The sequence below is a fragment of the Oncorhynchus mykiss genome, chromosome 4 (assembly GCF_013265735.2).
Source record: "Oncorhynchus mykiss isolate Arlee chromosome 4, USDA_OmykA_1.1, whole genome shotgun sequence".
Taxonomy (NCBI): Eukaryota; Metazoa; Chordata; class Actinopteri; order Salmoniformes; family Salmonidae; genus Oncorhynchus; species Oncorhynchus mykiss.
In genome coordinates, this window is record NC_048568.1 from 22,895,692 (window position 1) to 22,911,899 (window position 16,208).

At 43.8% G+C, this 16,208-nt stretch overlaps 1 protein-coding gene across 3 annotated transcripts in view; it reads left to right on the top strand.

Annotated features, from left to right (window-relative positions):
- LOC110522349 (protein tyrosine phosphatase non-receptor type 14) overlaps positions 1-16,208 on the top strand; it is a 102,006-nt gene that overhangs the window by 42,269 nt on the left and 43,529 nt on the right. For all 3 annotated transcript variants that reach the window (XM_036975936.1, XM_036975934.1, XM_036975935.1), the window contains exon 3: positions 3,175-3,350. In XM_036975936.1, coding sequence (XP_036831831.1) covers positions 3,175-3,350 — 176 coding nt within the window. The remainder of the gene's footprint in view (positions 1-3,174; positions 3,351-16,208) is intronic.

The window sequence follows — 16,208 nt, forward strand, 5'->3', positions numbered from 1 at the left end:
TCTATATAGGGTCCAACAGTTGACAGTGCTTGTCAGAGCAAAAACTAAGCCATGAGGTCGAAAGAAGAGCTCCGAGACAGGATTGGGTCGAGGCACAGATTTGGGGAAGGGTACCAAAAAATTTCTGCATCATTGAAGGTTCCCTGGAACAAAGTGGCCTCCATCATTATTAAATGGAAGAAGTTTGGAACCACTAAGACCTTAGTGGAGCAAGACCTAGAGCAAGATGCCCAGGAATAATGAGCAAATGGGGAGAAGAATCTTGGTCAGGGAGGTGACCAAGAATCCGATGGTCAATCTGACTGAGCTCCGGACTGCCTCTGTGGAGATGGGAGAACCTTCCAGAAGGAGAAACATCTCTGCAGCACTCCACCAATCAGGCCTTTATTGTAGAGCGACCAAACGCAAGCCTGGTTTGATGAAACCTAGATGAAGTCTTTGGCCTGAATGCCAAGCATTCCCTCCAGACGTGACGGAACCTGGCACCATTTCTACGGTGATGCATGGCGTTGACTAGAGGTCGACCGATTAATTGGAATGGGCCCCGATATTTTTGGGCCCCGATTTGCCGATTTAAAAAAATATATATATATATTTTTTTTTATATATAACTAGGCAAGTCAGTTAAGAACACATTCTTATTTTCAATGACGGCCTAGGAACTGTGGGTTAACTGCCTTGTTCAGGGGCAGAACAACAGATTTTCACCTTGTCAGCTCGGGGGATCCAATCTTACAACCTTACAGTTAACTAGTCCAACGCAATAACGACCTCCCTCTCTCTCGTTGCACTCCACAAGGAGACTGCCTGTTACGCGAATGCAGTAAGCCAAGGTAAGTTGCTAGGTAGCATTAAACTTATCTTATAAAAAACAATCAATCATAATCACTAGTTATCTACACATGGTTGATGATATCATCTAGCGTGTCCTGACTGAGCATACAAGCATACAAGTATCTGACTGAGCGGTGGTAGGCAGAAGCAGGCGCGTAAACATTCAAACAGCACTTTAGTGCGTTTTGCCATTGCCAACAGCTCTTCGTTGTGCGTCAAGCATTGCACTGTTTATGACTTCAAGCCTATCAACTCCCGAGATGAGGCTGGTGTAACTGAAGTGAAATGACTAGCTAGTTAGCGCGCGCTAAGTAGAGGGACGGAAGCTATGCTGTTACACTGGCAATAATAAAGTGCCTATAAGAACATCAAATAGTCAAAGGTTAATGAAAGACAAATGGTATAGAGGGAAATAGTCCTATAATTCCTATAATAACTACAACCTAAAACGTCTTACCTGGGAATATTGAAGACTCATGTTAAAAGAAACCACCATATGTTCTGAGCAAGGAACTGAAACGTTAGCTTTCTTACATAGCACATATTACACTTTTACTTTCTTCTCCAACAACTTTCTTCTTTTGCATTATTTAAACCAAATTGAACATGTTTCATTATTTACTTGAGGCTAAATTGATTTTATTGATGTATTATACTAAGTTAAATTAGTGTTCATTCAGTATTGTTGTAATTGTCATTATTACAAATAAAATCGGTATCTGCTTTTTTGGTCCTCCAATAATCGGTATCGGCATTGAAAAACCATAATCGGTCGACCTCTAGTGGTGACAGCATCATTCTGTGGGAATGTCTTTCAGTTACAGGGAGTCTCGTTATGATCAAGGGAAATAATAAAGTACAGAGAGATCCTTGATGAAAATCTACTCCAGAGCACTCAGGACCTCAGGCTTGGGCGAAAGTTCACCTTCCAACAGGACAACGACCCTAAGCACACAGCCAAAACAATGCAGGAGTGGCTTGAGGACAAGTCTCTGATTGTCCTTGAGTGGCACCGCCAGAGCCCGGACTTGAACCTGATCTAACATATCTGGAGAGACCTGAAAATAGATGTGCAGAGATGCTCCCTATCCAACATGACAGAGCTTGAGAGGATCTGCAGAAAAGAATGGGTGAAACTCCCCAAATACAGCTGTGCCAAGCTTGTATCCTGCCTGGTTGGCCCTTTCCTGATGTATCGTCGGACGGGGCCACAGTGTCTCCCGACCCCTCCTGTCTCAGCCTCCAGTATTTATGCTGCAATAGTTTGTGTCGGGGGGTAGGTACAGTCTATTATATCTGGAGTATTTCTCCTGTCTTATCCGGTATCCTGTGTGAATTTAAGTATGCTCCCTCTACTTCTCTCTCCCTCTCCCTCCCCTTCCGGAGGACCTGAGCCCTGGGACTATGCCTCTGTCTATGACTCTTTGCTGTCCCCAGTCCACCCTGTCGTGCTGCTGCTCCAATTTCAACTTTTCTGCCTGCGGCTATGGATCCCTAACCTGTTCACCGGACGTGCTACCTTGTCCCAGACCTGCTGTTTTCGACTCTCTCACTCTACCGCACCTGCTATCTCTAACTCTGAATGCTCTGCTTTGAAAAGCCAACTGACATTTACTCCTGAGGTGCTGACCTGTTGCACCCTCTACAACCATGGATTATTATTTGACCCTGCTGGTCATCTATGAACATTTGAACATCTTGGCCATGTTCTGTTATAATCTCATCCTGGCACAGCCAGAAGAGGACTGACCACCCCTCAGAGCCTGGTTCCTCTCTAGGTTTCTTCCTAGGGTCCTGCCTTTCTAGGAAATTGTTCCTAGCCACCGTGCTTCTCAATTTTCATTGGTTGCTGTTTGGGGTTTTAGGCTGAGTTTCTGTAAAGCACTTTGTGACATCGCCTGATGTAAAAAGGGCTTTATAAAAACATTTGATTGATTGTAGCGTCATACCCAAGAAGACTCAAGGCTGTAATTGCTGCCAGAGGTGCTTCAACAAAGTACTGAGTAAAGGGTCTGAATACTTACATAAAGGTGATATTTAAGTTGTTTTTTTTTATATACATTTGCTAAAATTTGTAATTACTTGATTTTGTTTTGTCATTATGGGGTATTGTGTGTAGATTGATGAGGAAAAAACGATTGAATACATTTTAGAATAAGGCTGTAACGTAACAAAATGTAGAAAAATAATTTCCCAAATGCACTGTATCTCAAGCAGGACCACCATACCTTTCTCGACATGCTGCTGCTGTCTCTGTGGTAACCCTCTTTCAGATGCAATAATAATATGTATGTCTGTAATGTGTAATCATTACTTTCTTCCTCTGTCTCTCCCCCCCAGACCCATTATTTTGGCCTGTGGTTCCAGGGGAAGGCCCAGCCCCAGTCCCAGCGCTGGGTTGAGCTGGAGAAGCCTCTGAAGAAACAGCTGGATAAGTTTGGCAACGAGCCACTGCTCTTCTTCGGGGTCATGTTCTACGTCCCCAATGTTTCACGCCTTGAGCAGGAGGTCACCAGGTAACACTATGTACTACAGCCTAAACTCTACATCCTACACACTAAACCCTTCACCCCAACGTTTCCTGCCTGAGCAGGTGACCAGGTAACGCTGCAACCGAAACCCATTCTTGCCTTAGCATCTACTGGTAGATATCATAACTTGGAACGTCTTTCCTACCGCTGTCGTTCTTTGCTCCATGCATCAACCAGCTGTTTGAGATCTGTGCGCTCTCTCTGCCTCACAGATTATCTCGGCTATACTGTATGTGTGCAGTGCGCGTGTGATAAATAATCGACATAACGAACAGCTTTGGAATCAATCAGTTTTTAAAAATCAATGATATAGCCTAGATAAAAAAAAATGGCATTATTACAATATTTTTTTCGCTGGTACAAATGGGCCACAGGCGGGGATGATTGACTGGCCCGGATATCGAGCCTTGACACACACAGACAGGGGCATTCCCATGCCATCCCATGGCATTCCCATGCCGTTTATTTTTGGTCAATTGCGCATTACCGTTTGAATAAAATTGTGAACCAAAAACTAACGTGACCAGGTCATTCTTTCACTGGCGTCCTTGAGACCAATTAAAAATGTGTGTCGCACTGCCAAGTCAAACGGTCGCAAATGTGGCTGTTTTGGTCGCAGTATCGAACTCTGGGTCACCAGATGACACTACAGCCTGAACCCTACACACTAAACCCTACACCCTCAACCAAACACTCTACCATGGCTCCATACCATACCCATCCACTGTCCCTGGCCTGTACCTTTTTGTATGTGCTCAATGTGTCCCACCTGGAGTAGGTCACCAGGTAACATACACTACACCCTATACCTTAATACCTTACACTCTACCTCTATCCTCTATCATGGCCCAATACCATACGGATTATCTGTCCCTGTTCCAAGGCCTCACATGCCTCATGACAGGCCACAGGACAGTACCATACCACACCCTCTATTAGATGGTGTTGTATCACACCCTAGACACTGGTTAAGTAGTGTTATTGTGATGTGTTTCCTCTATAACCCAGGCTTGTTGTTGAGCCTGCTTCAGAGGACTGACTGTTAGTTTGGAGTGGCAGGGCAGGCAGTGGGTATCATAACAATGTCTAGACAGACAGAGAGAGAATGCTTATTAAAACAGGCCTCAGATCCTAGTTATAGGAACACATACTGACACACACACCACACATTCCTCCCTCTGTTTACTACGAGACATGAAACCGCAACCTAATTTGTCTAGCGTATTGTCTGCTGCAGTAGCAAGTGGTTTGCTCCCTATTTGAGAGAAAAATGTTTTCTCTGTGAGTGGTTTCATTGAATCTTATGCTACAGAGGCATAGCAGAAGATCAACCATTTCACTAACGGCTTTAGAATCGGCCTGGGGGCATTATGAAATGACATTCGATGTGTGTGGCTCTGGATGAGCAGATTGAGCTTGTCTAGATTTAGGTACAGTACAGTAGCTGCCTGGCTCTTTGAAGAGTTGGACTGGAAACTACACCAAATTCCTGTATATGTAAAAAGCTGCATGGCTTTTTAAAGATGTTCTGTTGAGCTCTCTAAAGCCAGGCCTGGAGGTTAACTGGCAGGGGGCAGACAGACTTGTGATGTCGGTGAAATGTGTCCCTCTGATGTTGCCGTAGTGGGCTTGACCTCTGTGTAGAATTTCTCGGGGTCAGATACAGATGGGTCTATATCACCACAGGACATTTTCAACTTACCATCAAAACATCAAGAGGTGTGTGTAGGGAAGGTAGGGAGGGGGGATTGTGTGTGTGTGTGTGTGTGTGTGTGTGTGAGAATCTTGTCCAAAGCAACTTCAGCTAAGAAAAACAGTGTCAGACAGTGGTGGAAGTGGACACCAGCACTTGAGTGAGATTGAGGGGTTTGTGTGTGTGTGAGAGAGAGAGGTGGGGTTTGTTGATTATCTATTTCACTTGCTTTGGCAATGTAAACATGTTTCCCATGCCAATAAATATCATTGAATTGAAAGAGAGAGAAAGAGACGGAGAAGGAGTGTTTGTGTGTGTGAACGACCTGAGAGACAAGGCAAGAAGGGACTTCTATGCCATCAAAAGGAACATAAAATTTGACATAACAATTAGGTTCTGGCAAAAAATACTTGAATAAGTTATAGAACCCATTTCCCTTTATGCTTATGATGTCTAGGGTCTGCTCACCAACCAAGAATTCACAAAATGGGACAAACACCAAATTGAGACTCTGCATGAAAAATTCTGCAAAAATATCCTCAGTGTACAACGTAAAACACCAAATAACCCCACAGCCCCAGGACAGCAACACAATTAGACCCAACAAAATAATGAGAAAACAAAAAGGGAATAACTTGACACATTGGAAATAATTTACAGAAAACCCAGAGCAAACTAGACTAATATTTGGCCCTAAACAGAGAGTACCAGTGGCAGAATACCTGACCACTGTGACTGAGCCAAAATTAAGGAAATATTTTTACTATGTACAGACTCAGTGAGCATAGCCTTGCTATTGAGAAAGGCAGCTGAAGGCAGACCTGGTTCTCAAGAGACGACAGGCTATGTGCACACTGCCCACAAAATGAGGTGGAAACTGAGCTGCACTTCCTAACCTCCTACCAAATGTATGACCATATTAGAGAGACATATTTCCCTCAGATTACACAAACACACAAAGAATTTGAAAACAAGTCCAAAAACCTGGAATTAAAATAGATTTTTGGGAGGTTTGATTTACACAACATGACTACCACTTTTAAAGATGCAAAATATTTTTTATTGTAAAAACAAACAAGAAATAAGACAAGAAAAACTGAAAACTTTAGCGTGCATAACTATTCACCTCCCCAAAGTCAATACTTTGTAGAGACACCTTTTGCAGCAATTACAGCTGCAAGTCTCTTGGGGTATGTCTCTATAAGCTTGGCACATCTAGCCACTGGGATTTTAGCCCATTCTTCAAGACAAAACTGCTCCTACTCCTTCAAGTTGGATGGGTTCCGCTGGTGTACAGCAATCTTTGAATCATACCACTGATTCTCAATTGGATTGAGGTCTGGGCTTTGACTAGGCCATTCCAAAACATTTAAATGTTTCCCCTTAAACCACTCGAGTGTTGATTTAGCAGTATGCTTAGGGTCATTGTCCTGCTGGAAGGTGAACCTCTGTCCCAGTCTCAAATCTCTGGAAGACTGAATCAGGTTTCCCTCAAGGATTTCCCTGTATTTAGCGCGATCCTTCATTTGTTCAATTCTGACCAGTTTCCCAGTCCCTGCCGATGAAAAACATCCCCACAGTGAATGAAGCATGGTGGTGGCAGCATCATGCTGTGGGAAACTGGCCAGCATCCCAGAGTCGCCTCTTCACTGTTGACGTTGAGACTGGTGTTTTGCGGGTACTATTTAATGAGGCTGCCAGTTGTGGACTTGTTTCTCAAACTAGACACTCTAATGTACATGTACACCTCTTGTAAATGTACACCTCTTGCTCAGTTGTGCACCGGAGCCTCACACTCCTCTTTCTATTCTGGTTTGTGCTGTTCTTTGAAGGGAGTAGTACATAGCGTTGTACAAGATCTTCAGTTTCTTGGCAATTTCTCGCATGGAATAGCCTTCATTTCTCAGAACAAGAATAGACGGATGAGTTTCAGAAGAAAGGTCTTTGTTTCTAGTCATTTTGAGCCTGTAATCGAACCCACAAATGCTGATGCTTCAGATACTCAACTAGTCTAAAGAAGGCCAGTTTTATTGCTTCTTTAATCAGAACAATAGTTGTCAGCTGTGCTAACATATTTGCAAAAGGGTTTTCTAATGATCAGTTGACTTTTAAAATTATGAACTTGGATTAGCGAACACAAAATGCAATTGGAACACAGGAGTGATGGTTGCTGATAATGGGCCTCTGTACGCCTATGTAGATATTCCATAAAAAATCTGCCGTTTCCAGCTACAATAGTCATTTACAACATTAACAATGTCTACACTGTATTTCTGATCAATTTTATGTTATATTAATGGACCACAAAATTGCTTTTCTTTCAAAAACAAGGACATTTCTAAGTGACGCCAAACTTTTGAACGGTAGTGTATATAAGTCACAAGGACTTATACAGGACCCACTACATCAAAACCTTTACTCCAAATCAAAATTCCAAAGTGTATAGCAAACCAAAACCTGCAGAAGAAACATAGCAGAAACCTGGAAATACCATCTAACCCAAAACTGAGTGAGTAATATTCAGTCTGAAGCTACTTCTGAAGCCAAAAATGAAAAGACAATAATCTTTAGATATTTTGTTATATATAATGACTTGATGCTAATTGTAGGCTACTAAGCTACAAAGCTTGCTAGGACAGCACAGACGTCCCGGCTGCAACTTCAATTTGCTCTGAGGTGTGAAGTGAGAGGTGTGAAACCCTTGAACCCAACAAAGGCAGCAGAGCATCACAGCCTCCCCCACCCAAATGCAGAGGCCTCTGATGCCCTCTGCTCCATACCTTCCTCCCTTACAGAGGTCATCACAGTACAGTAGATATAAAAAAAGAACACTGCATGGAATAAGTGTAAAAAGAAGCTCCTCAAGGACAATTCAGAGACACTATTTGCTGATTGTTAGAAAGAGGGGAAAATATGCAGCTTAATTTTCCACCCCTTCCCCTGGCATGGCACAGTGCTAAAAGAGCACACTACCCCTCTGTCAAGAGAGAGGTGTTAGGTTCTGAACAAACAGAGTAAAATCTATGAAAAGCTCAGTCACACAAATACATCTGTATACCTTCCAACTAGGCAGTCATCTCCTTGCATGTCTAAGATAGACACTCCTTCTCTGTTGTTAGGTTCATCTTACTGGTATTGTCATGGCCCTGCCTAAGTATAGGACCCTCATGGGTTTATATATGTGTGTGTGTGTGGCCCCCCTCAGAGCAGTGTCTTCTCTCTTTAACTGTTGACCTTATCTCGAGTTGAGTTCCACGTCCCACATGGTCCTAGATCCTCAGCAACTGACCTGCCTTATCAGGAACTGAAACTAGACTGTTGCTCTTTGCCTCCTTCCAAATATTCAATTTGAACAGAATATTAACTTTCTACACTTCCCCTTGTCTCACTCAGTAACTTTGCATACAGCAAGTTCCTATTCACCCTTCATTGACTCCAACATATACATTTCTTATACATGTAAAGTACTCAATAAATTCTGAACATGAATATATTTTAAGCTATAATCCAACAGATTCTACAGATTTCCATGGTGGAAACTCAGAATACTAGACATTGAGGACCATGAAACTGAAACAACCTCTGCCAACGTGTACAAGGCTTGAACAGGGATGGTGCATGGCAAACTCAAACAGTTTCAGCAGGACTTTTATGGGATCAAAGAGAGAGCGCAGCAGGAGAAGCTCACTCTTGGTGACGACTCCCCCATCCTGAGCGAGTCTAATCACACCCCCACTGCAAATTGCCCCGCAGACGTGCAGCCCCAAAAGGAGAATCAACCTATAGCACTGAACAGACCCACTACTGCACTGCTCCTCTATTGTTGAGAGATAAATCCACAGAACTGGAGAGAGAGATGGTGGAGCTCAGAGAGCTAGTCCACACACCCCAGACAGTACAGACTAGGGTTGAATAGCAGGAACCGGTTTACTGAGATTTACAGAAATTTCCCACCCAAACCCACTCCCATTTCCCATGATAAATAACTGTGGGAATCCAGTAAATTCTAATAAATTATTTATATGAACGGCATGACATGAAATGTAACTGCTAAATGATATGTGATGTCTAAATCTGGCCTCTCTACAGCCTTCTCTCTGCTTTCTGCGTGATCAATCATCAACGCTCAGAGTGGGGACAGACAGCCCATCTCAGTGTGGAATGCAGTTCACAATGCATGTAGACATATCATCTCATCATGGGAACTTTTTGTCTTGTAACAGGTAGACCTACATTTGCTGCAGCACAGCCTATGCTACATTAATATAATGACTGAATGTGCATCTAATTTACCCATATCCATCTGGCTTTCCATCTAATTTACACATATCCATCTGGCTTTCCATCTAATTTACACATCTCCATCTGGCTTTTGGGGGTAACCTTATTTTTTAATTGTAAAGATGAACTAACGTGACCAGGTCACTTTTGTAAAGATAACGTCTTTTTAAATTGAAGCTGCAGAGTTTTAAAACAGCCTATCACTCTAATGTCTTGCTTTAAATCCAGCCGCCCAGTTTAAATTAGTGCATACGTGAGCACTCTCTCCCAGTCATTCTCTCTCTCCATCAATTCCATTCAGATTGCATCCAAAATAGAATTACAAAATAGATTACAAAAACACCCATCAATGGAGGAGAGGGTCCTCCATCACACCACCGTTCTTCACCGGATTGGGTCCGCCAAGGATCAGATGATGGAGAGGATCGACCGATGGGAGAGGGCCCCCTCCACCAGCACCACCTACCCCTGCTTCAGCATCCGGCTCCGGGGCCTTGCATCTGGCGCTCCCCAGGGAGTATGATGGGACGGCGGCTGGGTGTCAGGGGTTTCTCCTCCAACTGGAAATATACCTAGCTACCGTCCGTCCGACTCCCTCAGGGGAGGAGAGCGTGAGCGTCCTCATCTCCTGTCTGACGGGGCGAGCCCTGAAGTGGGCAAATGCAGTGTGGAATGGCCCAGACTTGGCGAGGGATCACTACCCAGAGTTTACCCGCCGCTTCCGGGCCGTGTTCGATCACCCACCGGAGGGCAGAGCGGCGGGTGAACGGCTGTTCCACCTGCGACAGGAGACGAGGAGCGGGCAGGACTTTGCCCTGGAGTTCCGGGACCTTGGCCGCAGGAGCGGGGTGTAACGACAGGACTTTGCCCTGGAGTTCCGGGACCTTGGCCGCAGGAGCGGGATGTAACGACAGGACTTTGCCCTGGAGTTCCGGGACCTTGGCCGCAGGAGCGGGGTGTAACGACAAGACTTTGCCCTGGAGTTCCGGGACCTTGGCCGCAGGAGCGGGGTGTAACGACAGGACTTTGATGGACTTAATGTTCTTAATGTTTTGTACACTCAGTGTATTTATATGCTTTTGAAAGACTCTTCCAGTTTTAGCGGGAAATACCTGTGCTATCCTGGTGCATGAGTACAGGACATTACAAGCCTGCTTCCTACCATTCTGCGACAGATGCTGGGGGCTGATGTTGTTGTAGTCCATGTGGGCTCTAACTACATTTGGATGGCTAGCTCGGAACTGCTGTAAATGGATTGTAAAAAACTGATACTATCGCTGAAAGTTTTCAGGCCCTGTTCCATTGTTGGGCCACAGCTGTGAAAGATTCAGCAGGCTACTGGCATTACTGTAAGATTACTGTAGCTCTGTTGGTAAAACTTTTATATATAACTTTCTGGAAACAGTAGATGCTCTACAGGAATGACAGAGTCCATCCAAATCATCTTGGCTGCTGGACTCTGTCCACGCATTTCAAGGCTGCGTTGAGACAATGATTTATCATCAATGACCCAAGCCCTGCTCAGATAATCCCTACCATTGTGTGACTGAGTTGTCGTAGTGCTGCAGCAAATGTACATTGTCCCAGGAGCGTTTGAAGTCATATTGTAAGTAACCTAATTTATGTCACTAACTTGCCTCTGTCGATCCTATATCAATTGTATGTAGTAATCATGCATCTACGGTGTGGCCTAGTACGAAGTTTGCTGTGTGCAGCTTACCCCTGCACGATCATAAATATCAGTGTGTGTACTTCCGATAAGCAGTTCAGTATAGCAATGAAAATGAACAAGCATCCCAGAAAAGTGCAAAAAATAGCCCACCTTAACATATGTCACCTAAGAAACAAGGTTCATGAGATCGATGACGTGCTAATAACAGATGACATTCAAATACTGACTATCTCTGAAACACACTTAGATAACACCTGTGATGATATACTGGTAGCAATACATGGTTATAACATCTGCAGAAAATATAGAAATGCCAACAGGGATGGTGTTGCGGTCTATATTCAGAGCTACATTGCAGTAAAGCTTAGAGGGGATCTCATGTTAAATACTGTTGAAGTAATATGGCTACAGGTTCACTTGCCCTACCTAAAGCCCATTCTGGTCAGTATCTGGATAATGTGTGAAATGCTTGATAATGTATGTGATATCACCAGAGAGGTATATTTTCTGGGTGACCTAAATATTGACTGGCTTTCATCAAGCTGCCCACTCAAGGAAAAGCTCCGAACTGTAACCAGTGCCTCAAACCTGCTTCAGGTTATCAGTCAACCTGCCAAAGTATTTACAAACAGCACAGGTATGAAATCATCCACATGTATTGTTCACTTCTTTACTAATGCTGCAGAAATCTGCTTTAAAGCAGTATCCAAAGGCATTGGATGTAGTGATCACAATATGGTAGCCATATCTAGGGAAACCATAGTTCCAAAGGCTGGACCTAATATTGTGTAAAAGAGGTCCTACACAAGGTTTTGTAGTGATTCATGTGTTGATGATGTAAATCATATTTGCTGTTCTTTGGTCTGTAATGAGGAGCAACCAGATGCTGTACTTGACACATTTCTGAAATTTCTTACTCCAGTTACTTATAAGCATTCAGAAAATGACTGTAAAAACTGTTATATCCCCGTGGATTGATTGACACATTTTATGGTTGCGAGGGATGTGGCTAAAGGAATGGCAAACCTGGCTGCATAACTGATTTGCAAACCTACTGCATATTGAGAAATCATGTGACTTAACAGAACAAAAAGAAGAAGAAACTACAGTGGTTGCTCCACTAAATGTTTTGTGATTATGCTGCGGGACATAGAGGTCATTTGTGGCTTAATACGGTACCCTGCGTCATCTCTTCATTGCTCCAGACCACCACAAGGGGGAGTTGGATCACTGATTATGCTTTTGGGTCCTACTGTGTCTCTAACTGACAATGAATGGGTGACATAAACCAAAATAGAAACTGATAATTGTGCAAGACTTCAGTATTACTTACTAAAACTGCTGTTACACTAAGGTTTTTTATTATTTTATATCTTACTGTAGTACTGTAGGCCACTCCCAACCGGTCACTGAGTGGCGCAATGGTTGCTACAGATGCTGGTTCAATACCCATGCTGCCCTCGACTGGGAGACCCATGAGATGATTCTAGGTTTTTGGTTTCTCACCCTCTAAAAACAAAAACAAATCATTCTAAATATCAAACTGGCTTTATTTACAAATTAGTAACAATGTCTTACCCCATGTTCAAGAATGGTCTTTTTATCACTAATTTTACCTTATTTGAAAACAAAATCATCTCCAAAATATTGTTATTTTTTAAACAAAGCGATTATTATTATTATTATTAATTTAGAATGATATAAAAGCCCGTTGGATATTCTCACAGATATATTATTAACCCTGTTATTAGCAGGACAATATATATTGGTTATATTGTACATGGCTTCCGAGTGGCGCACAATGGGATTGCCTTGCCGTTCTCCAGCTGTATCCACTGAAAGTGCGTGAGGTTCAAGGCACGAGGGCAGGGGGCACGGGATGGACCGCAGAGCCGCGCACAGAAGACCGACCTAGCCCATGGGGAAGGGAGAGGGAGAAAGGGGGAGGAGCATTGCTGGCAACACTAAGGGGCATTGCACTAATAATGGAGCTGACTAGGGAAACGTTCCCGCTGTTCTGTTCTTAGTGCCAGACTGCACGTTCAAACTAAAACAATGTAACTAATACATGGTGGTCAAAGTAGCACTAATTAGCATTATTGGTACCAGAGGTTCACGCTTAAATAACATGCCATAGAATTCTGCGGCACCATGCTAGCTGCGCCGCAGTACACTGCAACTTTTAAAGGTCGAACCACTGTACACTATGAAATGAAGATAAATTATATCAAGAATGATATTAAATGCTTTAGGGCACCTTAAATAACATTTTGGCCAAAAAGGCAAACTCAGCTCTATCATTCATTGAATCAGTTTGCTCATTCCTCACAAAACCCACTGATATTGCCAACTGTAATTTGAATTCAGTAAAATGAGTGTGGAAGAAATTATTGTTGTCTATCAACAATGACAAGCCACAAGGGTCTGACAACTTGGATGGAAAATGACTGAGAATGATAGTGGACGATATTGCCTCTCCTATTTGCCATCTCTTCAATGGCGGGGCGGCAGGGTAGCCAAGTTCAAATCCCTGAGCTGACAAGGTACAAATCTGTCGTTCTGCCCCTGAACAGGCAGTCAACCCACTGTTCCTAGGCCGTCATTGAAAATTAGAATTTGTTCTTAACTGACTTGCCTAGTTAAATAAAGATAAAATACAAAAATCTAAGCCTACAGTAAAATGTGTTCCCTCAGGCCTAGAGGGAAGCAAATAGCCAGCCAATCAGCCTGTTACCAACCATTACTAAATCTTTGGGAAAAAATCTGTTTGACCAGATACAATGCTATTTTACAATGCTCTTTACAATGGTCTTTAGACTTTATCGATCATAATATGCTGCTGGAAAAACCTTATATGTTATGGCTTTATACCCCCTGCTATATTGTGGATTGAGAGTTACCTGTCTAACAGAACACAGAGGATGTTCGTTAATGGTAGCCTCTCCAACATAATCCAGGTAGAATCAGGCATTCCCCAGGGCAGCCCCTTACTATTTTTCAATGTTTACTTATGTCATCCCACTGGCTCTGAGTAAAGCCAGTGTGTCTGTACACGTCAGCTACTACAGCAAGTTAAATCACTGCAACATTTAACAAAGAGCTGCAGTCCAGGGTTACTCCAAGCAGTTTAGTCACCTCGACTTTCTCAATTTCCATATTATTCATTACAAGATTTAGTTGAGGTTTAGGGTTTAGTAAATTATTTGTCCCAAATACAATGCTTTATAGTTTTGTTATTTCTTGCCACCTATTCTGAAACTGACTGCAGCTCTTTGTTATGTGTCGCAGTGATCTCACTCGCTGTAGCAGCTGACGTAGTGCTGAGACCACTGTTATGGTCAAAACATATTGATACAACAGTAGCTAAGCTGGGGAGAAGTCTGTCTATAATAAAGCGCAGCTCTGCTTTCTTAACAACAATATGAACAAAGCAGGTCCTGCAGGCCCTAGTTTTGTCGCACCTGGAATACTGCACAGTCATGTGGTCAGGTGCCACATAGAGGGACAGGGCAGCATGGCTGGCCCTTAAATGTACATATAGAGCTAACATTAATAATATGCATGTCACTCTCTCATGGTTCAAAGTATAGGAGAGAAGTGTTGGCATGCTGAATGTACTGAGCTGTCTGTTTAAACTACTAGCACACAGCTCGGACATCCATGCATACCCCACAAGACATGTCCCCAAGTCCAGAACAGGACTATGAGAGGCACACTGTACTACATAGAGACATAGCTACATGAAACTATATTAGAGGTCGACCGATTATGGTTTTTCAACTCCGATGCCGATTATTGGAGGACCAAAAAAATTAATTGATTGATTTTTATATACACTGCTCAAAAAAATAAAGGGAACACTTAAACAACACAATGTAACTCCAAGTCAATCACACTTCTGTGAAATCAAACTGTCCACTTAGGAAGCAACACTGATTGACAATAAATTTCACATGCTGTTGTGCAAATGGAATAGACAACAGGTGGAAATTATAGGCAATTAGCAAGACACCCCCAATAAAGGAGTGGTTCTGCAGGTGGTGACCACAGACCACTTCTCAGTTCTTATGCTTCCTGGCTGATGTTTTGGTCACTTTTGAATGCTGACGGTGCTTTCACTCTAGTGGTAGCATGAGACGGAGTCTACAACCCACACAAGTGGCTCAGGTAGTGCAGCTCATCCAGGATGATACATCAATGCGAGCTGTGGCAAGAAGGTTTGCTGTGTCTGTCAGCGTAGTGTCCAGAGCATGGAGGCGCTACCAGGAGACAGGCCAGTACATCAGGAGACGTGGAGGAGGCCGTAGGAGGGCAACAACCCAGCAGCAGGACCGCTACCTCCGCCTTTGTGCAAGCCAGCAGGCCACAAATGTGCATGTGTCTGTTCAAACGGTCAGAAACAGACTCCATGAGGGTGGTATGAGGGACCGACGTCCACAGGTGGGGGTTGTGCTTACAGCCCAACACCGTGCAGGACGTTTGGCATTTGCCTGAGAACACCAAGATTGGCAAATTCGCCACTGGTGCCCTGTGCTCTTCATAGATGAAAGCAGGTTCACACTGAGCACATATGACAGACGTGACAGTCTGGAGGCGCCGTGGAGAACGTTCTGCTGCCTGCAACATCCTCCAGCATGACTGGTTTGGCGGGTGGGTCAGTCATGGTGTGGGGTGGCATTTCTTTGGGGGGGCCGCACAGCCCTCCATGTGCTCGCCAGAGGTAGCCTGACTGCCATTAGGTACCGAGATGAGATACTCAGACCCCTTGTGAGACCATATGCTGGTGCGGTTGGCCCTGGGTTCCTCCTAATGCAAGACAATGCTAGACCTCATGTGGCTGGAGTGTGTCAGCAGTTCCTGCAAGAGGAAGGCATTGATGCTATGGACTGGCCCGCCCGTTCCCCAGACCTGAATCCAATTGAGCACATCTGGGACATCATGTCTCGCTCCATCCACCAACGTTGCACCACAGACTGTCCAGGAGTTGGCGGATGCTTTAGTCCAGGTCTGGGAGGAGATCCCTCAGGCCACCTCATCAGGAGCATGCCCAGGCTTTGTAGGGAGGTCATACAGGCACGTGGAGGCCACACACACTACTGAGCCTCATTTTGACTTGTTTTAAGGACATTACATCAAAGTTGGATCAGCATGTAGTGTGATTTTCCACTTTAATTTTGAGTGTGACTCCAAGTCCAGA